Source organism: Cuculus canorus, chromosome 9 (assembly GCF_017976375.1).
Source record: "Cuculus canorus isolate bCucCan1 chromosome 9, bCucCan1.pri, whole genome shotgun sequence".
Taxonomy (NCBI): Eukaryota; Metazoa; Chordata; class Aves; order Cuculiformes; family Cuculidae; genus Cuculus; species Cuculus canorus.
In genome coordinates, this window is record NC_071409.1 from 4,622,666 (window position 1) to 4,647,234 (window position 24,569).

General features: G+C 41.1%; 1 protein-coding gene across 4 annotated transcripts in view; it reads left to right on the forward strand.

Annotated features, from left to right (window-relative positions):
* Positions 1 to 24,569, forward strand: part of CLSTN2 (calsyntenin 2) — a 558,864-nt gene that overhangs the window by 444,983 nt on the left and 89,312 nt on the right. For all 4 annotated transcript variants that reach the window (XM_054073857.1, XM_054073858.1, XM_054073859.1 and 1 more), the window contains one exon: positions 23,085 to 23,280. In XM_054073857.1, the coding sequence (XP_053929832.1) occupies positions 23,085 to 23,280 (196 nt within the window). The remainder of the gene's footprint in view (positions 1 to 23,084; positions 23,281 to 24,569) is intronic.

Genomic DNA, 24,569 nt, shown 5'->3' on the forward strand with positions numbered 1-24,569 from the left:
GGACCACAGATTTTTGGGTCAAGCATCTCTTCGTTTTACACATGTTTGTTTGTCTTTCCAGTTGACATCCCGTAAGGGGTGTGAGGAAGCCAGGTGATTAGGAAAGATTTTATCTTGCTAGGAAGCTTTCTGGGACTTCAGAGATTCCCATAGCACAGCAGGTGAGACAAAGATAAAAAAGAAGGAGCCTAAAGATAAAGAGGAGCCCAGCTGGAGCACTATTGCTACGAGGACAGACTGAGAGAGTTGAGGTTGTTCAGCCCGGAGAATAGAAGGCTCCGAGAAGATCTTATGGTGACCTTCCAGCACCTGAAGGGGATGTATAGGAAAGCTTGGGAGGGACTTTTAGAAGGGCATGTAGTGATAGGACTAGGGGGAGTGGCTTTAGGTCAGAGGGGGGAAGATTTAGACTAGACATTAGGGAGAAATTCTTCACAATGAGGGTGGTGAGGCCCTGGCCCAGGTTGCCCAGGGAAGCTGTGGCTGCCCCATCCCTGGAGGTGTTCAAGGCCAGGTTGGATGGGGCTTTGAGGAGCCTGGTCTGGTGGGTGGTTTCTCTTCCCATGGCAGGAGGGGTTGGAATGGGATTGGCTTTAAGGTCCCTTCCAACCCAAACCATTCTATGGGGGAAAAAAAAAAAAAAAAATCTGTTCTAAAATAGCAAGCAAAAAACACTTTTAAAATGCAGTTCTAGTGTCAGCGATTTGGGTAAAATTCACTGTTTCAGTAATTTTAAGTCATTGATGCCGTATTTTATTTCCTGTTCTGCGAAATATTGCTTATAGTCTTTTATGTGGAATCGGTGTGGATAAATGGATTCAAACCTGCAAAGTGTTCACTAGGAAAGCTCAGAGAGAACCAGATAATAAATACTACTATAAGCAGATGTCTGTTCTGAGAAATGAATCCAGGGTAGCTGGACTGATAAGATATATTTGCTGCTGGTTTAACTACATTTAGAGCAGAGTATTGAATCATTCTTTGAAGAAGATGATTCTGATCTATCTGAAGAAAAACTCTATTGAGAGTTCATTCTTCCTTGGGTAATATTGAAGAGGACATTAAACCCACACTAGTTGGAAGCTGAAAGTTGGTTAAAAAGAAATCTTAAGAGGGATGTTCTTTCCTAGGGATGTGGTGGGTTTTTTTTTCTTGGAAGATCTGCACCTGCATGTAGTCAAGAGTCAGCTGTCTGTGTACTAGAAATCTAGCTTCTTAATGATGTTCCTACTTTCGGACCTATTTGGTGGCTGTTCTGAGATGGAAAACTAGGCTGACAGAATCCTATGAAGCAATTTTCTTGAGTCATTGCAATGCATCCTGCCAATAATTGCTTGAAAATCTAAGAGGAAACATTTCTCTGGTCTACAGACCTATAATCACCAGAGACTCTAAGCTGACTCAAAGCAGATATTTTCATGTCCATCTATCTTGTGAATTTAGTAGTGGGCTGTTAGACATGAACAGTTTTCATTCTTTTCATAGCAAGTACTAAAAAAGAAAAGGGGGGGGTGGAGGAAGGTGTTTGAAACAACACTAAAATACTCTCTAAAACAATGTCATATCATTTATGATAACTGACAACATCTTATCTCCATAGTACATTTTCACTATGAATGTTATGCATGCTTTAATATTTTTTCTTCTACATTCACATCTCCTTGCCTTTTTTTTCTTTTTTTAGGGGATAAAAAAGTGCCTATTGTTTTCATTTTCAGAGCCATAATGTGCTTGAGTTCTTATTTTGAGCAGAATAGACTTGTTGAAGGAGAAAATGAGTTCTACGAGTTTTTCAGCTGTGACTGCTTTATATTCTATGTGTTTTTTGTCCACTTTTGCTTCTTTATTAGCACCTTTCACTTGTCAGCTAGAGCAGATTGAAAACTAATGGTGAGGTCCAGCTGCTAAGTTAATGCTGACAGAGAACCAACTCATTTTGCAGTAGGCAAGTAAATTCCTCTGTAATCTGATTCAGTAGTTTTGGTATGAGACATTGTTTCTAGTCAGTTCAGGCAGAGATCTGTGGTTTGAATATGAAATACTGGAAGAAGTCGGGCTCTTTGAAAAGTTGGCCGTATCCTCAATTAAACTACATCACCCTGCTATTTGTATTTAATGCTTTTACACCAGCTCCCACAAACCCTGTTGTGAAAAGAAAGCTTCGCAAGGGTATAAACAACAGAAGAGGGCCTTGAATAATTTAAGCAAGCTGCATGAAATAATTGGATGCCGTGCACTGCGTGTGATCAGCCACTCCAGTTCTTTTCCTTGTTGTCAGTCGTTTGATCCTTTGCCTGACGTTAGCCAAAGGAGTGGCAGATATGGAAAACTAGGTAGCTGGAGCAGAGAGGAATGAGCTGACAAATCAAACACGATATCAAAAGAACTACCAAAAGACAACATAATCGAGGTGCGACTGCTTTATCTATCATACAAAGAACCTGAAACTGAATAGGTCTGGTGGGAGTGGCTAGTTTTCCCTTCACTCTGTATTTTTAAACTGCATTTCTGATCCTTTCTCTCATTTTAAGAGCTTTTGTTTACTGCAGATTTTTTGGTTTTAAGAAAGGAAGGAAGTTCCTTATTAAAAGTTCACTTGCTAATTGAGAGTGAGGTCGCCAGGTCACCGGAATTGTCCTTTCGCCCAGAGGAGAGAATAATATGTGTGTATGATGAGTATCTTTCTTGAGAGTAATCTTTCATGTGCTCCCAGTCTTCCCGTATGACAACATATCCTTTTATGTGAGCCCTAAGGAAAGTAGCACTGTGTAAAGACTTGAGGATTAGTTCTGGCATCTTGGATCTCAGTGAATGCTCTGACTGCAACCATCGCACAAAAAAACAACCTGAAGTATTGTGTTGGACAGTAAACGTGAGAGTATGTCCAGCAAAAGGCATTCGCTTATATATTTTCACAATGTTCTCCTTTATGGACGGTTATTAGAAGAATTTTAAACATGTCAGAAATGAAAAATGTCATGCAGGGGAGCACTGAGAACCTGTATTGCGGTTCTCAGGTCTGGTGTGACAATAAAGAACCCTTTAGATTGGAACAGGAAATGGCGTAGAAGTCTCTGCTCAGCCACTACGTGCTCTCCACACCTGGGACTGAGCGTACCAGCTCAGCTTGGTGAACATGTCCAAATACTGATTTCCTCAGAAGATGAAAACTCGGTCAAATTTGGGTAACACAGTCCACCATCGCATTTTGAAACTTCCATGGGCAGCAAACAGAACCCATTAAAAGGGGATGGGCTGGGGGCACGGAACTGCTGTTAACGGAGCTTGTGAGTCTCTGCGACACCAATCCAAGTGTGGAGATGTTTCTGAAGAAGAAAGCACAGTAGAAGTCATGACAGGGAAACTGAGACCAGACAATAACAATACACAAAAACCCAAAGAGGATCTGGGACCCATTGTTATAAATAGGAACTTTTGTGTGACTTTGAGCAGCACAATCCATTTCACCTTTAATCATCCTGTTGTCACTACAAGTTAAAACATTAACAAAATTACTGTTTAAGAAATACACTGGCTATAACATAGAGATTTTTATGATCAACCTAGGTACTTCTTTAGAAGTATTTTAAAGGAAAGTCAGTGGATGAGTAATGACATTGTAAAACTGGAGATGTAGCTCCCAGTGCTTATTGTGCCGTAGAAATTTCAATTCAAAATATGCCTAAGTTAGCATTTAAAAGTTTCTGTTCCTGAAGTAAAACATTTAAAATTTGAAACTAAGCTGTGGACAGAGTTGCTGTCAAAGATTTTGTAGATGAGATGCTGATGTCTGTATAAAGATTTGCCCAATACTTATGCCTTTCGTATTTTTTGCAGAGTGTTTTGAGTGTTTCATGGCAAGAGGTTCTTGGTGTGGCTCAAGAGTGGAGAGAGTGCAGGTTCCTAGAGTTCTGGGCAGTGTACGTGCCATAGCCTGAACAGGCCCTGCAGTGTAGCTACAGCTCCTGCACGGTCAGATCTCCCAATCTGTTCCTCAGGTAATCCCTCGATGAGAGTGGTCCCAAACGGCTGTGTTGTGTTCAGAAAGAATATATCTATTTAGATCGTCCCCACATGCCCTGGGTGTTGACAGTCATGAAAGCATTTTGGGGTTTGCATGGTTTATTGCATTTTTTAAATATATATGTGTGTGTGTGTATATATATATATATATATATATCAAGAGAGAGAGGCTAACTTTCAGTTTCAAAAATACGCTTCTGAATTCAGGAAATCATGACATGCGTCGAATAAATTGTACAATTACTGCCTTGGGATATTCCTGAGAGATTGATAAAACCAGTTTGCTGGCTCTGTTCTCTAGCTGCTTCTTTTTCTTGTCTTAAAAATGGCATCAGGGCTTGGGGGTAAGCTGGATGTGTGTCTTGTTCCCTAGTTTCTCCTCCATAGAAACTTTCCAAAAGATAGGTGTCTCTAACATTGCTAAATTCTGGTATTTATCTTGCACAAGATAAAACTGGGACCAAAACCTAGAGGTTTCTTTAGTTCCATGAGGGTTTGACAAACCTGGATTAGTCACTGCCCTCTCTTCCCTACCAGTCCCTTGTGGCCTCTTGCCTGAGTTGGATCTGACTGTGTGTGGCTCTGTTGAACCTGTCTTGGGGTGGAACCCCACAAATTAATTATTCTGAGCTTACAAGATCAATCTTGATTTACAATACGAGTCTTTGTGATCACTGGTCGTGTTAAGTCTGTAATCTATAGCAGGAAGACACCATACTGTATTCTCTGATAATTCCTGCCCTTTTCTTCATCAGTCACCTGCTGACAACTGAATTCTTCGTTCTTAGGGCAGGGATTTTCAACAATTCACTGTCGTCTTGGGTTTAGATCTCAGCGTGGGTTAGTTTTGCTAACCCTAGATAGATGCAGAATGCTCATTGATAACCTATTCTTTGTTTGCCGAAAGACCCCTCAGGTTATTCTTCGGGTGCTTCCTTTCAGCATTATTTTGTTTCTTGCTTTGCCTCATGCAGCACTATTCTTTCTGATGCAATTCCGTGTAGGTAGGATGCTTTTAAAAGAGATGGAGCGAGGAGCTCATATTGCTCATTTAAAACAAGTCTTTGTTCTCCCAGATCGGTAGCATTTTTTGTATAGAGCACAGAGAGACACTTGGAAATATTTATGGGGGTTTTTTAAGCCTTTGTAAATACAGAATTTAAAATACATGGAGTATCTCAGAACGATTTTTGCTAGCACTTATGTGTCTACTCTAACTCTTGTTTATCATCCTACCAACAATGCCGCAATAACAGAAACCAAACATATGAGGGCGATTGTGACTAAATGCTTTCGATGTTGTAACAGAACACGGGCTGCATGGCTGCCATTATCTTCATGGAGCTCCCTCTCTGGAGAACAAAGAATTAATGTAAGAATGCGTAATGGTTTGCCTCACTCCATCTGTGCAATCATAGAATTGCCTGGTTGGAAAAGACCTCCAAGAAGTCCAGCCGTACCTGTCCACTACGAAGCCAGATCCCTGAACACTTCATCTATCCGTCTTTTAAAGCCCCCGAGGGATGGTGACTCCATCACCTCCCTGGGCAGCCCATGCCAGTGCCCAATAACACTTTGAACGAAGAAATTTTTCCTGATGTCTAATCTGAATCTCCCCGGCACAACTTGAAGCCATATTCTGTCATCAGTTTTGTGGGAAGTTGAACTTTGTTCGTACGATTAGTGCTTCCACTGTTTGAAATACAGGATTACCTAAAGAATTCCCGATCTTTTTTTTATTGTGATTTTTTACTTTTGAACCAAGGCAAAGTGATCTCTTATTCCTTGATAGCACAGTGTGTCAAAGATCTTCCCAAAGTTCCTGTTAAAGGAGTGCTGTGATTGTGTTTTAATGTAATCTTTTCCATGACTGTATTTCACTTCTCTTTTCAGGCTGAGAAAATAAAATTTGGGGGATGCACTGTGGATATGGTGTAGAAATGCCTGTATATTCCTGTGTCATGCCAACAGAATCCCTTCTTGGAGTGTGATGGAGGTGTTCATAAGGAGACCTTATTAATCCCTACAACTACCTGAAAGGAGGTTGTGGAGAGGAGGGAGCTGGGCTCTTCTCCCAAGTGACAGGGGACAGGACAAGGGAGAATGGCCTCAAGCTCCACCAGGGGAGGGTCAGGTTGGATATCAGAAAAAAATTCTTCATGGAAAGAGTCATTGGGTACTGGAACAGCTGCCCAGGGAGGGGATCGAGTCGCCTTCCCTGGAGGTGTTCAAGGAACGGGTGGATGAAGTGCTTAGGGACATGGTTTAAGGGAGTGTTAGGAATGGTTGGACGCGATGATCCAGTGGGTCCTTTCCAACCTGGTGATTCTATGATTCTGTGTATCTTCGACTTATAGGTAAAAGTGGTGGTGACTGATCAGTGATAAAAGTGGTGGTGACTGATCAGTGATAAAACTTAACTCTTAAATTATCCTTTTGATGCCTCTGTTCATTTTGCACAGCAAGACTTTTGCACAGTTGTTGCTCACATTGATATTCTGAAATTTCTGCTTAAACAGCCTCATTTGCAGCTGATACTGGTGACTGTTGTGCTTATTTTGTTCCCTTACAGCTGTAAAAATAGAGATCTATTTTTTGAGGTCAGTGAAGCACTGCTATGAATAAACTGAGCGATCTAGTTCATCGTTAAAATCAAAAACAGCCAGTCATGATGGGTCTGTTACCAGATCGCTCTCTACCTGGAATATAAAGTTGAGAATCGGAAACAACAAAGGACCCTCTGAGATTATGGATTGGAGCAGAGGGCATTTGTGTAAGCAGCTTGGGTGAATGCCTGCATGCTCTGCATGCGTTCCGCTGTGGAAAGTAAACCATAAGAAACCATTTCAAAAGACCTACCAAGCCTGGTACGTATGTAATTGAAGTTGTAGTGATTCCTCAGTGTCATCGGCTTACCTGATGTTGATGAGCAGATACCATTGGTTCATCTGCTTTTGAGCCAGGAGGTTTTTGCATGTTTGTTTTTTAATTGCTAGTGTTTCCCCCTGCTCCCTGCAGGACACACGTGTGCACACAGGCTCTGCTGAGCACTCTCAGAATTCTGATGGAGAAGGAGCTGCTACATCACCTGAAATGTGTCAAATGGATTGCTTGCAGATACCATCACGTGTGCTTGTACCAGTGCCACAGCTGGGAAGTGTTCCTACCCCATTTACAGAATGTGGTTTGTAGATGTAAAAGTTGACATACTTGATGATTCAAAAATCACAACTTGTCAAAAATGATAAGTGCTTTAATAATTTTCCTTTCATTATCATCTCATTTATCAGATTTATAATATTTAAAATTCCTCAAGGGTTCCTTGGCTGCGTATCTCTTTAATTATGGCTGTTTGAGTAGTTAGAATCTGCTAAGTGAGCTATCATTGTATCTGTATAAGTGATTTTGACAGTCATAATGTACTGATTATCTAACAACACTTGGAGGATGGCGAGAGTGGTTGCTGGGGTTTTTTTGCTAGTTGAGGCTGCCTATTTTAACTGTGAAACTGATGTTAATGCATTTTGGAGTATGTGAAGACCTTAGGTGAGATTTACCTCCTTGAGAGCGCCACGTTTCTCTGGGTTCATTCTGGTCTACAGGGCAGCCCCGTGCCCAGAGCCCCGTGAAGCAGCCAAGAAAACAAATGGATGTGCAAGAGGGCAGGTTTTGGTCCAGGTTGTCCCCAGGTGTTTGCTGGGCTTTGTGGAGGTGACCCACATCAACTCATTGTGTGCACCTTTTTCTGTAGACAAAAGCCCTGGCACAGGCAAGGCTACTTCCCTGTACTATTTAATTTCTAGGTGCTGTCTTCCTTTGCTGGGTGGAATCAAGATGCTGCTGTAATGGGTTTTTATGCTGATCTCCTTGCCTGTTCACGTTGGTAGAAGGACCTTGGAAAGGCTTCTGAGGGATAGAGGTCACTGGGTTGGTGAGACCACGGACAGATTTCCCACAGGAAGAGCAGTTTAAAGCACATATTTTGCAAAAAAAAACCCACACAGAGCTGTGCCTGAAGGACAGAGTAGGCGAGTTCTTGAAGTGCATTGTTCGTCTCCCTTTGTGTTTCACTGTTTTCCTCAGTCTGCAACCAAATCATAAGCTGTTTCTGTTATATGTATATACTCAGCCCAGTCTTGCAGAGACAAAATGTTTTCTTAAGATTTAATAGGAATAAGGATTCCTTGGGCTCTCAACAACTGCTTGAGCCCTCTATCTTCAAACTGTGCCCTTAAAAATACTTGTACAATCGTGTTATTCTGCTCGAACATGATTATGACAGATGGCTTGGTCTTTAGACTTTACAACCACCTGCAGTTCCCAGGGAAGTCCGGAGGATCAGCATTTACTCAATATATCTGGAAAGGAGGCTTTTAGTAAACAAGTCTGTTAATTATGTGCAAGAAGCGGCATGATCCAGTTCACTCCGTTTTAGTTATCTGCTGCAGGGCTAATAGGAGAGGAAACTCTAAACAGTTATTTGTGTCGTGAGAACAAGCAGGTATGACTTTTGAGTAAAAAAAAATCAAAACAATACAGATAACGCTGCCGTTATCGGTCATTTCTAGAAGACAACTTCGCATTGTATTCGCAGAGAGAAAATATCAGTTTTTAAATGCAATCAGAATGTTAGGGGAATAGATAGGCATTTCATGGCCGCGCTGCCAGAGAAGCTGTTTGCAGCAAGTGCCCTGACAAGCAGTTCGTCAATTCTGCCTTCCAGAAAGCCATTTGTCACCCAGAAATTCAAGTCCGTTAATGTCCCTTCTAAAAACTGTGCCGACACAGCATTTGCTTCCCAGGGCTAGAGCCGGGCTTTTAGAAGAGCAGTACTGCCACAGCCCATCGCATTCTGTTTGTCCAGTCATGATGGTGTAAATGCAAATACCACTGAGCAGCGTCTAATGTAAACCACAAAAATAGCTTGCAATCAACTTTCCGTCTTGATAAAATACTTTGTGTTTCCTACCAGATATATTCAAATTAATATTATAATTCACTTCAGAAACTGCAAATATAATTTGTTTCTTTACATTGTTGAGAGGCAGTTAAATAGAAACTATATAGATATTTATTTGCGCTTTCTAAATTGCTGAAATGATTTAGTGTTGTGCAATTTTCATGGCATTACATTTTTATTGCTTTATGTTGCACTTGTTGGGTTTTAATAGTTGCATCCTTCATTCCATTAATTACAAATTAAACATTAAATTGCAATGAAAGTTCAGTCGTAGCTCCTAAAGCGTAAAAAATAAGCTCTGGCCTTCACTTTCTGGAATGAAAGGGAGATGGAATATAGACTAAGTAGAAAAATAATATGTTCTCTCAGCAAGATCTGCATTATTATACGTAACAGCATCTGGTTAACTGTGAGAGCTGTGTTCATTTCTGTACTACAAGGCTAAGTTTTATTGTGCTCTGGTTAACCGAGGATAATTTAGCTTTTAGCAATTATAGATTTTATCAGTACTCAGCAAGGGATTGCCTTTTGCCATTGAAATCAATGTAAATTTTGTACCTAATCGTTCAGACCCGGATTGTATTTTTAACATAAGCTCTATTTTCAGGTAGTCATCTTTTTTTTTTTTTTCTTTTCTTTTAATGTGATATTTCATTTGCTCAAAAAACAGATTCAGAAATGTCCTTGGGCATTCACATTATAAAACATGTAAGCGGTTTGGTGTGCGTAGACTTATGTCTGTAATTTAATTCATACCTCTCAAAACTCCCACAGAAATTTTAAGTCTTAGGGAGGCAAATTATGCCAAAAGAAAGAAAGATTTTAAGTAATTTGAAGGAATGCATAATAAATCCAGAAATATTTCTGTGTAGAGATGAAACTGAGGTATGTGCCCACGAGGCTGTTGGGTCCATGCTGAAATCAGTTAGAACCTTGCGATCGAATTCAGTGCAGTTTCAGTCATTCTGTCCAGTTTCCGTCATTCAGTGATTCGTGTGCAGATGAGATCTTAGGAAGAAATGTTCTCCTGTGAGGGTGGGGAGGCCCTGGCCCAGGGTGCCCAGAGCAGTGGTGGTGCCCCATCCCTGAAGGTGTTCAAGGCCAGGTTGGATGGGGCTTGGAGCCCCTGATCCAGTGGGAGGCGTCCCTGCCCATGGCAGGGGGTGGAACTGGATGGGCTCTGAGGTCCCTTCCAACCCAAACTATTCCATGATTCTGCGACTTCAGTTTTCCGTGAACTGTAAGTGACTTACTCAGCTGCTGATTTTGAGGTAGAAGACTGAGGAATGACCCTTATTATACCCCCAGACGCTGAAATGGTTACAAGATCATGTGTAGTCTGAGGACAAGAAGTTAGTTGTTAGAAATTCCTAGAAAGTCCAGAATTCCTCGAAAGTAGGAATACATTCCAAGGAGGAAATCCCAGACTCACTGTGGAGCGCTGCATGCCTTCAGAAGGGCTAGCGTTCACAGTCTCTTAATAAAGAAGCAAGGAAGCTTAATTTTTCTAAAAGGTTAAAAATCACGAGGCACAGAATATACCTGTGTGATGTCCCATGTGGCTCAGCCTAACAGAGCCAGAAACGGGCGGCACAGGCGGGACACAAAGCAAAAAGAAAGAGCAAAGTCATTAAATATTTATAATGGAGCTGGTGAAAATATGATTTATCAAAAATACAGTTTTCCTGAAGCAGAAGTAGTCGGTGGCTGTTTTGATAGTTCTGCCGTTTCTGCAGTGCTGATGGGGGTTTTGAGAGGGCTGAATTGAAAAGCTGACCTTTCTCTGAAAACAGCTATTTTGATGTAGCTTGGTTTCATGAAAAGTTTTGAATCCTTTTTAATTTCACATGGGAAAAAAAGCTAACATCACCTTCAAAGCTGCTGAACAACACAATTTATGCCCTCTGTATAGCTCCTGCGAGAGAAAAGATGAGGGCAACACATAGGATAACATCTAAGAGATGTAGCAGATAAGGAGGGTTTTGTCAGTCTGTTAGGTGATAAAGAAGCACAGCCCCCAGCAAGTTGAGCTCATTGTGGATTTGAATTTACCGTTTAAAAACCAAACCTCTTTTCATTACTGAATGATTAATATGCATAAGATACCCCATGTAATGTTTTAAAAGGGACAGAGGGCCTGTTTTTACTCTGGTGTTCTTAATGTTGTTCTGTACCTTTGGGTTCAGAGCGGATTCAGTTTGTATATCCAGTGTGGTTGTTTTTCTTATCACTAACAGTATAAAAACTTCATCTAAGTTTCCAGGTAGGAAAAGCTATTTTATACTACTAATAATCATACCATTGTACGAGAGTAATGTTTGCAATCAGTCTGAGATTTACTGGTGCACAGTCCTCCCTTCTGTTATAAATATTGTGCCAAGGGTCTGTGCTTCTGAAATTGTTTTGGTGGCTGGAGTCCCACCTGAATCCCTGGATGTATCAGGACCTGTTAGGGCTGATGCTCCTGCAATAAAAAGCAAGGATCTTACTAAAGTCTGAATAGGTGTAAGTTATGGTCTCTGCATAGTCTGAGGTTTAGGACCTGAGGGAACGGCAGGAAAGTGTGCCAGGAGAGGGTTATGTTGGATATTAGGAGAAGGTTCTTCCCCCAGAGGGTGGTGGAGCACTGGAGCAGCTCCCAGGGAAGCAGTGACGGCACCGAGCCTGACAATAGTCAAGGAGCATTTGGCCAACGCCCTCAGACACACAGTGTGAGTGTTGGGGTGTCCTGTGCAGGGACAGGAGTTGGACTCGATAATCCTTGTGGGTCCCTTCCAACTCAGGACATTCGATAATTCTGTGATTTCGTACTGCTTCAGTATTTGTGCTGTTGTTAGCAGAATCACAAGCTGGAAATTAAGGAACAGAAGAGCGGTTGTTCAAGGACAGCTCTTAAGTAGTGAGGCAGGCGGCTCACACAGCTGAGGTTCTCGCGCCTCCATTGTGTCAAATACTGAGCATGAGCAGGCGAAGGCACCTGCACAGAGCTAACGAGGAGTCTCTTTTGCATTTCTGTGCCTAAAACCCAGGCTTTCTCATGAACTGCTTGTGCGTGACAAGTCGCTACAAACCGGTTCTGCATAAAACCCATGTACTGACTGAGCTATGGCCAGTGGCTGGAGGGGTTGGGTGAACTCATCGGTGATGAGGGGGGAGCAACCATAGGCTCAAGAGCAGCAGAGTATGCAGTGGCACCTATATTTATCTTTATAAAGGTATGGTAGGAAGTAAACTATACAGGGGGGAAAAAAAAAGGAGATTGTAAGGCTTGGAGGAGTAAGATAAGCTGAAAATATTTTTTTTAGAAATAATAATTCAGTGTCCACACAAATTGAAGTGCAGATGATCTTCTAGCAGAATTTGCATTTACCTTTTTTTTGATGAATTCGTTATCTTCACTCTGTGATTTCCATGTTGATAAAAAGCCAGATGCTATAATTTTGACTGTTATTTTTCATTTGTGATAATGCTTTGTAGTAGAAGCATTTGTGTCCAAAGTAAGTCATCGCGTCTAGAGATCCAGGCCAAGTTATGACTTTACACTTGGAGCAGAATATTTCGGATTATTTAAGGACAGACAAGTGGAAGTAAAACTAAATGAAAAAATGCCGTGATCAGGAGGAACCATATGGTACTCTTGTAACAATTAAACTCAGTGCTCTACTTTACTGCACATCTGCAGGATGCACAGATTAAACCCTTGTGCCGAGGCTCCATGCCAAGAGTGGATTAATGTTCCTAAGCTTTTTATTTAATCTGCTTCCGTGAGAAGAGGCCATAGCAAATAGCTGAGTGAAAAGTTGGGATGGGTGGGCATTTTACCACTTTCCTCACTTCTCACTCACAGCTTCCTCTCTCGTGTGTTTTTATGGGCGTAAGATGAAACAGTCCGGAGATACCTAGCATGCCTCTGACATATTTGTGTGGTAACAAGAGTTCAGGAGTCAATTAAAAGCTCTAAACTGCATAATTTCATAGGCTACCATTGCTGTGAAGATTCCATGATTATCCAAAGGTATTTTGTGTTGCACCTCTCTAACGCCCATATTCACAAACCTGACGTGTCTGCATACAAACTTTGGGGAACGTTCTCATAAAAAAAGTTTTTATTTAAAAAGAAAATGCAAAATTCAGAGGAGGATCTTGCAGTCTTTTTGTACGCAGGCATCCAGAGCGCTCTCACTTCAGGCTTGCCAGCCGTGCGACTGGCACATCGGCAGCCCTTCCCTCCTGCTAGTGGCACTGCTTGGTTCCTAGCGGAGAGCGGTTGGTACTCGGCTGTCTGCGGACTCCTCTTTGCGCATCGCCTCAAATGGCCACCCATTACTCTTGGGTGGTTCCATAGTGCTTTCTTGAGGTGTGACGTTATCATCAGCCTGATCGCTCAAATTACAAATCTGGGAAAATAAGAGGGTGAGTGGCCTCCTTAAAATCTTGGGATGGTGGAAGAAGGCCACCAGTCTATTGCTAACAACCAGTAGGCAATCCTTTATGTCTGCCTCACTTTTCTGTAAAGCGCAAAAGTAATTTCTGTTTTGTTCTACATATTTGGAACTATTTTCTTGTTACTGTTTTTGCAAGAAAGACCCAGCTTGCCTCTCATTTGATTTGTGTGGTCAAGTCCACTGCTTATATTTTGTCTTCACCAGTCCAGAGTTCCCAGTATAATTCTGAAGTCGAAGCTGACTGATGCCTTTGAGTAAAAAGAGAAAAATGAGTCAGTCATTTGCTGTGTGCTTTGAATTAGCGGGCTATACCCCAAAACAATACATTTTAAATTATTCAATGGAATGATTTTAATAAATGTGACATTTTCCAAGCTTTATCTCAGAAATTGTCTGCCTTGATATAGGGCCCCAGGGAAAGTAGTTTAATCAAAAAGTAAGTTTTTCTGTCAGTCCTCAATAGACTAAACAGGCGCTGATTTTCTAATCAGAATGTGACACGGTGCTGCTCATTTTCTTATTTATCTTTGTATCTCTCACGAGAGAGGCAGATCTAGCAGGGCACGTTGGTCCAGCTGTCCTACCGCAGAAAATATTTGTGCTGCGTTTGCCTACCAGAGGACAGGAATTCTGTTAGCAGTACCTATTTGCCAGCCAACGTTCCTGATGCTGGCTCTTTATTTAATGTGAAATTCCAGTCACGTTACATGTCATTAGCTACTGTTGTGTATTTTATTAGCATTTATCCTTTAGAAGCTCAGCAATACTTAGTGGCTAGAAATTATTGCAAGCATTGTAATAACCCTTTTAATCTTACATGCAGAGGTCCCTTATAAAAATAGGTTCACTTTTTTCAAAGGGTATCCATAGTGAAATGGGTCGGTGCCTCACTAAGCAAGTTAGTTCCTATTTTTCTCAGTGTAGTCCTCAGTAGTGGAGAGATGAAATAGCTTCATGATCCATCTTTCAGATATTGAATTAGGGCAGCAGTAGCTTCTGTGTTTACTGAAAAATGAAGCGCAGTTCTGTTTCATCTGCTGTGGCAGCAGGAAATTGTAATCACTGACTGCAAATGTTGCAGCTTCAAGTGAGCACTCATCAAATGATGCAGATAGTGTGGGAGAAAGGGCGACCTGGACATGGGTGTTTGTTATTGACACTTGGGAAAAGCAGATTAGAAAATGACCCAATTGGGAGTCAAATAATTTTGGTCCACTGAGCTCCTGGGGGATAAAGTTCCTTTTATTAATGCGGATTTTTGCAGGTTTAACTGCACGGTTGCAGGATTATTTTTCAAATAGTTCATTATAATGTGGTGTTCTAAACAAAACAAATGGCAAAGTTAATATTTCTCGGTAAAGATCACGTAACTGTTAGAGACTGCCTTTACAGCATTCTAACAAAATTAGATGGCTGTTGGTGTGTCATGAGTGTGTGTCTGTGATATGCAGATGCACTGCCGAATCCACAGGACACTTGCAAACAAGAGTCATGAGGTTAACAACAGCTTTCCACGGCTGCAGGTGGGCACGGAGTTCCATGATTATAATAGTATGCTTTTATCGTACTGTTCCTAAAATCATACCGTCTTGCTTCCTTTCTGCCTTGCATCTTGCAGATTTTGGCAGGAATAAGAGATTGAGAAATGTTGAGGTTATTATGTTAATTTGTTATGTGTTTGTTTGATGGAAGGAACTAATGACGATATTGTATATTCCCATGCTTTTAGAATGGAGAGTGTTCAAAAACTGCTTAATCGTTATTTAACTAAGAACATCCATGTGCACAAACTCTGGTCTCCTTGCTAGGTATTTTTCTGGTCCACCTCGATGTTTATTGCGGTCTTCAAATGAATTTATATCAATTCTCCATAATTTAAGCTGCAGCACAAGGGTCTCTTGTGCAGATCTGAGTGCACAATGTGACGTTTTATGCATCTAAGCAGTGGTGGTCTAATTTCCAACAGAGCAACGTGACCATCTATTTCACTGTAACCAGAGCATGTTCATAAAAAATGCACTTTTTAAACAAGCTTATTTAAACAAGATTGTAGTTTAGGGTTTTCACGTGCGTTGTTGCTGAGTGCCTTCATGACCCAAAGTGATTTTTTCCTGGGAAACTTATTGTGGAGCCAGGAAGAAACCCAAATGTGCCTGCTGCTTATGTGCTACCCACAGAACTGTCTTTTCATTCTGAGCAATGGGTCCCTGCTTCAGCAGAAGAATGAAGTCTGGTTCGTTTGGTGTGAGCTTATGGCAACCATGAATCACTTGAAGTGCAAGCGCAGTTTCCTCCGCTTTCCAATTTCAGATCCATAGGAATAGAATAAGAAGGGTAGCAGTGGATTTATGCTCTTGCTTTGCAGAGTTTGTTGCCCATAAAACTGGATATGAGGAAATAATAATTTTTGTATTTTATTAAGATATGAACACCTCCTTCAGCTGATTTCAGTATTGCTTCCTGGATTTTAGTATTTCAGTGTGAGTTTAATAGCATTGACTTCAATGAGCTGGAAAAGCATATACAGTAGTTACTGCCTTAATTTTTTTTTCTATCCTAAGAGATATTTCACATCGCTAGTTATTATTTTCCCTTCTTTCCCCAAACAACCACCCTTGCCTCCCTCAAAACGTAACCTTTGATGTTCTGTAATTCTAATTGGAGACACTTGAAAGGTTGGCAGCTCTGCACTGCAGGAGATATTTGCAGGATTCCAGCAGAGAAACTTATGTACGGTTGTTATCCTGGAAGGCTGAATTAAAAAAATACGAGAGAAACAACAAACAAACTCACTGAAAAACCCAACATCCATTGCACATATTGGTTCCATGCTGCATTTCTGAGAAAACAGACATCAAGTTGAATAGTAGTCCTGACTGCATTGCTTATTAGCAGATTTTCATCCAGCTACCAACAGAGATCTTTGGTGATCAGGGTTCAAAGAACAGCATGTCTGTGTTGGATGTCTATCTATATGTGGAGGCAAAGCACGTCTAAAGGGTTAAGGATTCAAATTGGATTCAGAGTAATTCAGTTTCATTCGCAAGAGGGGTTTAACATCTTTAATTGTAGCAAGAGGGAAGTCATATCCACAAGCAAATTGAAATGTTTTATGTAATTCTGAAGTCTAGATATGCCGTGTAGAATATGAAGAAGGTGCATTACTGATGGTTGTCAAAGACCTCTGATATGATGTAATGGATCCATGTAGCTGAATCAAGTTCTTGAAGGACACACATAAGGAAAAAGCAGTGCTATTGTCATTCATATGCAAGTCTTCAGAGGTCACAGGGTTGCCTTGGTCCTGGTGTTCCTGTCTCTGTTCTTTGAATTGAAACTCAAGAATGTTTGTGTCTTCTACAGTGTAGGTGGATTTGCATATCATAACAGCTTTTATTTTTAGGAGCTTCTGGATCTTTCAGGGACACTGTGCTTACCCCGAGAAGTACAAAACCCCAGCCTTCGTTCTAAATAACTTACCAGATATGTTGATATGCGCGTCTGAAAAACCACACATAGAAATATAATAAAAGCTAGAGACTAATCACGTCCGAACAGGATACGAATATAAATGAGTAGTTTTGTCAACAGTGCACTAATGAAGCGTGGTCTCCCACAGGTTTGAGCTTCATGTTTGATTTACTGGTACTAAAAAGGTGCAAGATAGAATCAAAGCTTTTCTTCTTGTTGAGCTTTTACAAAGTCTTTGTGTCTGTTTGCCCTCTAGTGAGATGTGGCCTCTTTGTCACCCTTAAGCTGTTTCTTTAGTGTCTTTGTATTGGGCAGGTGCATAATTTCATAGCACTTATGAGAAAAAAACTCGTCTTTTTTTACAATGTAGTTGAAATTAGCAAATGGTTTGGGAGTTCATGGCAGGAACAAATACATGTGTCTACACACAGACATGTCCTGAACGCAGCTGTGTAAACTTGGCTCCATAAGCAATCGTAAGGCCAATGGAGAGACTAGAACACCCAGGGAACTCTGGTTGGAGTTAATTGTAGAACCACAGAATTATTTAAGAAGGAAAAGACCTTTCAGATCATAGAGTCCAACTGGAAACATAACACTGCCAATTCTACCACTGAACCATGTTCCTGAGAACCACATCTATGTGTCTTCTAACTACCATCAGGGTTGGTGACTCAACCACTTCCTTGGACAGCCAGTTCCAAATGCTTGACAAGCCTTTTTGGAAATATTTTTTTCCTAATATCCAGTTTAAACCTCCTCTGGCACAACTTGAGGCCATTTCCGCTCACTTTATCACTTGTTACTTGGGAGAAGAGACCAACGCCCACCTCACCACAGTCTCCTTTCAGGTAGTTGTAGAGGTCTCCCCTCAGCCTTCTCTTCTCCACGCTAAACAATCCCAATTCCCTCAGCCAATCAGAGAAACCCTGTACTCCAGACCTTTCCCCACCTCCATTCTCCTTCTCTGGACATGTTTCAGCCTCTCAGTGTCCTTCTTGTAGTGAGGGGCACAAAACTGAACCCAGGATTCAAGATGCAGCCTCACCACCGCCAAGTACAGGGGCACAATCCCTTCCCTGCTCCTGCTGGCCACCCCAGATCCAAGCCAGGATGCTGTTGGCCTTCTTGGCCACCTGGGCCACTGCTGGCTCATGTCCATCTGCTGTCCACCAGCACACATGGGGCCTGTTCTGATGGGCATCTTTCCCACTCTTCCTCAAGCCTGCAACATTACCTGGGGTTGTTGTGTCCCAAGTGCAGGACTCGGCACTGAGCCTTGTTCAACCTCATATGGCCAAATGCAACAACATTTTGTGATCGCTCCTTCACATACAACCGTTGCCTTTTATTAACTATGGACGAAACTGATCAAATGTCAACTTTTCACTTACGTCTTCTGTATTCTTGGTGTAATGAAAACAAAGGTATCTGTGAAAGTCAAAATTTTAAGTATGTAATTTTTTAACTACCTTACTCAAGGACATGGTTTTGTGGCAGATAGGAATGGACTCGATGATCTAAGAGGTCTTTTCCAAACTAGTGATTCTATGAAATTGAGTTCAAGTAAATAATTCTGTGTAGTTGTTAAAGGAGTAACATTGAAGATTTTTATTTCTACTGACAAAAGCTTGAGTGTTGTTTTTCATATAAAAAGCAGTAATTTGTAATACACATTTGTTGATTAAGGCTTATAATCACTGAATCTTCTATGTAAATGTTGCTGAATATGAAACATTGTCCTTAGCAATTTCTAAATAATGGAGAGAATTGTTGGTTATATTTCAAAAATGATAAACTGTCAATAACTTTTTCCAGGCTATTGTAATTTTTACAGAGGAAATTATGTGATTGTTATACACGGTGATGTATGGATCTCTACCAGAGCTCTCAATTTAAAATACTGTAGGCTGCAAGACTGATAGGTGCTTATGGCTACTGCTAGTCTGAATGCTTTGAAGAGAAAATACATGTTCAGAATTTAATTAAATTATGTATCAAAATGAAGCAGCTCTGGGTAAAGTTCCACCTTGCAACCAGAAGATTTTATAGGAAACAAGTTGAAACCCTTATCTGGAAATCTGGCCCTGGGAGAAGATATATGTCCCCTTGAGGCTGAATGCAATCTCTGTAGGATTTACAGATGTGCTTCTACCCTTCTCACCACCTTATCCCTGCTTAGTCAGTTCGCTGCCACCCCTGATTTTATGATCACTAGATCCTGTGCACACCTGTTCCCAAATCCATTTGATTGAAATGAAGAACAAAGCCAAATATTTTGGGTTGTCTGTTGTGAGGAAACGGTGTCCCAATTTGCGCTCTTAATTATTTCAGCCTTACAAAGGAGAAGGAAGGTGGGTGATGCCAAGGTCTCGAATGTGGTTGTTCTGCAACTTAATGGTGAGCCTGAATCAGAGGGAGACCCAGGCTCTTCTTCCTCAAGTGGGTTACATAGTGGTGTGTACCGAAGAATCCAGAGAATAATACAGGCTTGGCACCATTCCCGTTGGTATTGGGTGGGTCTAGCTCGGCTGGGTGTAAATGAAAACCTGTAGCTCCTTTTAATAAGGACAAAATAGTATAAATTATATTTTAAAGGCACCACTTGTAATGTTCAGTAGTAGTAGTTCTGCGTATCTGTAAATGCATGCATCTCGCAGTGTAATGGTGGACTTTGTTATAGAATCACTAGGTAGGAAAAGACCTCTTGGATCGTTGAGTCCAACCATTCCTATCTGCCACTAAACCATGTCCTTGAGTACCTTGTCTACCCATCTTTACAGCTGTTACAGCTCTGTTCTCATTTCCATTTCCTATACAGTCATTAAAGTATCTTTTTAGAACCATTATGATTCTGCAGAGCTACAGACTGGTGGAAGAGTGCCTGGAGAGCTGCACGGAAGAGAAGGACCTGGGGGTAATGGTTGACAGCGACTGAACATGAGCCAGCAGTGGCCCAGGTGGCCAAGAAGGCCAATGGCATCTTGGCTTGGATCAGAAACGGTGTGACCAGCAGGTCCAGGGAGGGGATTCTGCCCCTGTACTCGGCACTGGTGAGACCGCACCTTGAGTACTGTGTTCAGTTCTGGGCCCCTCACCACAAGAAGGATGTTGAGGCTCTGGAGTGTGTCCGGAGAAGAGCAACAAAGCTGGTGAGGGGGCTGGAGAACAAGTCTTACGAGGAGTGGCTGAGAGAGCTGGGGTTGTTTAGCCTGGAGAAGAGGAGGCTGAGGGGAGACCTTATTACTCTCTACAACTACCTGAAAGGAGGTTGTGGAGAGGAGGGAGCTGGGCTCTTCTCCCAAGTGACAGGGGACAGGACTAGAGGGAATGGCCTCAAGCTCCAACAGGGGAGGGTCAGGTTGGATATCAGAAAAAAATTCTTCACGGAAAGAGTCATTGGGTACTGGAACAGCTGCCCAGGGAGGGGGTCGAGTCACCTTCCCTGCAGGTGTTTAGGGAACGGGTGGATGAAGTGCTTAGGGACATGGTTTAAGGGAGTGTTAGGAATGGTTGGACTCGATGATTCAGTGGGTCCTTTCCAACCTGGTGATTCTATGATACATTTTCACTTTCCAACAATGTTAACTCATTTCTTTGGAAACAGCAGTAGAATCCTCTTGTGAAAAAAATTCTAGCTCGTTTTTAAAAGCATCTACAGTTGTTTTCCTGTGAGTAGGTTGCTGTAGCCAGGATCTGGAAGTCTGCCTGGGTTTTTTGCAGTGTCTTTACAAATATCTCCCATTATCCATACAGCTGTCATTACTTTATCTTTGGCAAATGGGGATATAAGAGATAAAATTAGGGTTATATATAAAGCTAGAGTGTCTAGAACAGGAGCAGGATATAGAGACTTCTAAAGTACTGTCTGAGAACTGGTTAGAACATGTGCTGCTTCTATGAGTGCTGTGCATCAGGCCCCTGTGTTTCGGGAGGAGAAAGTGATAACTGTTTAGATTAAGTCTGGGAAAACTTTCTTTCTGCCCTGAGCTATTTCTGTTTTTTAAGAATAGTGGGCTTGGATGTCTGTAAATGCTGAGGTTTTTACAATCAAACAGCAGATCGATAAAATAATAAGCACAACACACTGAAGTTATAATTTCTCTTGCTGGATTGTGTGTCTGAGGAAAACTGTTATTGAGAAACTGTGAAGGCCACTGTTACAGAACACAACAAATAGGATGTTTTCCATTACGCTTCCCACATTTACACTGTTATTTTCGTATCCAATTAAAATAGCATTAAAATCATCATTTTGAATGAATGAATCATTCTGTAGTTGCAGGGAAATCAGGATCCTTATTTTCCAGAGGTGTGTGTGACAGTGATCAGATGTGAACTCAATGATCAGCACCCACTATCAAACAAACCACTTCAGCCTCCGCTTTGTCGTATGCTTTCTTTCCTGTGCAACCGTTGATAAACATTGTGGACTCTGCTTTTGTGCACGTGCAAAGTGATAGTCTTTGTCAGACTCGGATTCTCAGAGCAAAATCTGTTCCTCTATCTATAGCCCAAATATTTGGGCTCATTGACAATGAACAAACAAGAGCTTGGAAGAGAGCATGTCTTTTGTCTGTCTTGAGAAACCTCACCACCCTTTCGTGCCACTGAGTGAGGGGTTGGGGCAAGCAAATATCCGAGCAGCTCTTCAGTGTATTTTCCTTGGGCCTCATAATGATTAAAACAAGCGTGTGCTGATCCTATAAAGATGTTCATAGGATTGATTAGAATTGTTAAGCGTAGGATTCATTTACCTAAATGTCAATGTATATATTGCCCAGCTTCACCTCTCATTATAATAAAGGGAAACCTATGTTGTGGTAGTAGAGAGAATAACGTAAAAAGCCTGTATTTAATACTCTGCGTGTATCCTAATCCCCACCCTCACCACACACGCAGCCTTCCCATTTTCTCTTTCTCACATACAATAGTAAGAATGGACTCCAAGCACTTTTATAAAATTCCTGTCTCCTCTCTTCTCTAAAAATAAACAATATATTCTAATAGAAAAGGAGAGAGAAGCCAGGCTTGAATTAGAGGTCGTAGATTCAGAGTTAGTTTAGGATTTGGCAGTTGACTTAGATAGGATTGGCAAGGAGATTTCTAAAAGGCTGCAACTGTAAATTGGAAATAAATGGAGAAGGATTATGTGAGTGGGAGACAGCTTTGAATCTATAATGCATGTCTCGAGACTGACTTGCTCATAAAAGAGCATGTGTTTAATGTGTCATGAAAATATTTATGCCACGTTGGTCTTTGTATAAATATTTTATTTTTAAAGTTGGATTCTGGAGTGGCTAAAAATGAATTCAGCGTGCATATTCTTGCCATCAGTATGAAGTATAAAAAAAGTCGCCAGAAATTGGGTTTTCCCCACCTTCCAGACTCATTGTCACAAGATTTTTTTTTTTTATGTTGTCTCTTGTGTCCAAACAATTTTTTTTAGTCCTTATAATGTCATCTGGTTTGTTATATAGTATTCAAGGGAGAGAGGCTATAGATATTAGGAGGCTGTTTGGTGGCAGAGCGAGTTGCTGCCAAGAAGGCATTCCTGTATGAGCGTGTGAATGTGGGTGGGAGACTAAGATGTCCAAATGGGACACTTGTCTGTGTCCCTTCAGCTACTTCTGTTCCAAAGATGATGTATGCCTGTAAGTAAAGCAAGGTATGTTTTGAATGTGCCCATGTTCTGCGTCATTAGATTTTCCACTCTTGGGAAACTGAAGTGCAAGAATCTGAACATCTGCTATCATCTGGCAGCTCGAGTGTCTCAAGGAAGGGAGTGACAGTAGTTACAAAAGCCCATCTCTAAAATACTCTCTGGTTTTCTTTCTGCTATTTTCTTTAACTAAATGCAGTCATCTTAATATAGCTCAGAAATAATTTAACTCAGCATTACTGTTAGTGCCATATCCAGGGAATAATCTCCAGGGCTTTAAGAAACCATTTAGTAATGACAGAGGAAGAGGGAAGTACGTGACCGGAGCTGCACTCCCGGCATCACGCTGTGCGGGCTGCGGCTAATGGCTCTTTCGGATGCTTTGGAACTGTTGCCTGATTCTATACTTCCCCTATCTATAACAGCATTTGAAATAAAAGCTATTGCTAATTTCTTGAGTGTCACTCTAGTGCGTAAGACCTTGATCTCTCTTGTTATGATCATTTTATACTGTTCTTCACAGGTGAAATCTGTGCTTTTAAAATCCACGGACAAGAAATGCCTTTTGAAGCTGTTGTGCTAAACAAGACGTCTGGAGAAGGCCGTCTCCGAGCAAAAAGCCCTATTGACTGTGAACTGCAAAAGGAATACACATTCATCATCCAGGCCTATGACTGTGGATCAGGACCAGCTGGAACAAACTGGAAGAAATCTCACAAGTGGGTAAAAATGAGGAGAATTTTTTTTTTTCTCCCGCTTTGCCATACATTTGCTGTACCACACAGGTCATATTGAAGGGCTCCTTTTTATATTGTAGTCAGGCAGAAACCAAGTAAAACCAAGATGAACCATTGTTATACTAGTCTATCTACTTTTTATTTCTTTTTCCTTTGAGAAAATACTTTTCTTTTTTGCCCCCTGCAGTTTGACCCGTCCTGCAGTGATTCCATTTGAAGCTTTTCATAAGATCCCTGTTCAAGCGAAGAAATGCATCTTGGTTTTACTTTTTTTTTCCATTCTTGCTTTCGTGTTAAATACATTGACTAAACAGATCATCCAGGACACGGAAGCCAGCTTTTAATCGATACTTATAAATTCTAAATAGGTTTTTTTCTCTCTCTTAATCTCATTTCAAATGGTAAGAGAAGAGAAAACGCTCTTTTTTTTTACTATGTGCATGTGTATAAGCTGCAGCAGTGTTGCCTTTGCATGGTGTGTCTCTGAACTTAGCTTTTAGACAGGAAGTCTCGGAGGAATTAAAGTCCTCTGGAAGAGGCAGGTTACTAGGTAGTACTTTTTACTGTGGAGCCAAGTCCCTGCATAAGATTAAGTGGCAGAATGGGTTTTTTAACCCTTGTCTTTAAAGATTACTGTAATTCACGTGTAGATGTATAAGTGCTGAACAGATTGTTCATTTTGCTGAGAGCCATTTAAATAAATGATTAAGAGTAATCATTCTTCCTTTTGCTCAACTAGGACAATGTGACAATGAAAAAATTAATTAGCTCTATAATATATGCTGAACATTTTCAGGATATTTAGAAAGAATTCCTATTTAGAAGGAGGCCTGCAATATCAAATAACCATCAAGTTGAAGAAACACTTTTGCTTCATATTTTTAAATGTCACGATATTTTTCCTTCACACATAAGTAATGAGGGAGTACATTCCACTTGTGGAAGATTTTAGTCTAATCCTGACCAAATGAAATCCGGCCCATCAATACCAGACTTTGTTACAGCTTCTCATAGTGGTTTGCATAATAAGCCACGTGCGAAGCTGGGCTGAGGTCCTAATCTTTACTACTGACTCTGCTATTGATCTCGAAAGTCCCTTCACTTCTCTGAGCCCTTGTTACTTTGCTTATCATACCAGGTAGCAAATTCTTTCAAAGGCAGGCCTGAAGAGTTTGCTCATTAAATACTAACACTTGTTACTTTTGACCCTCTACGTTTTACATGTAGAATGTTGTAATTACTAAGGCATTAGATAATTCTACTTAGCAGAA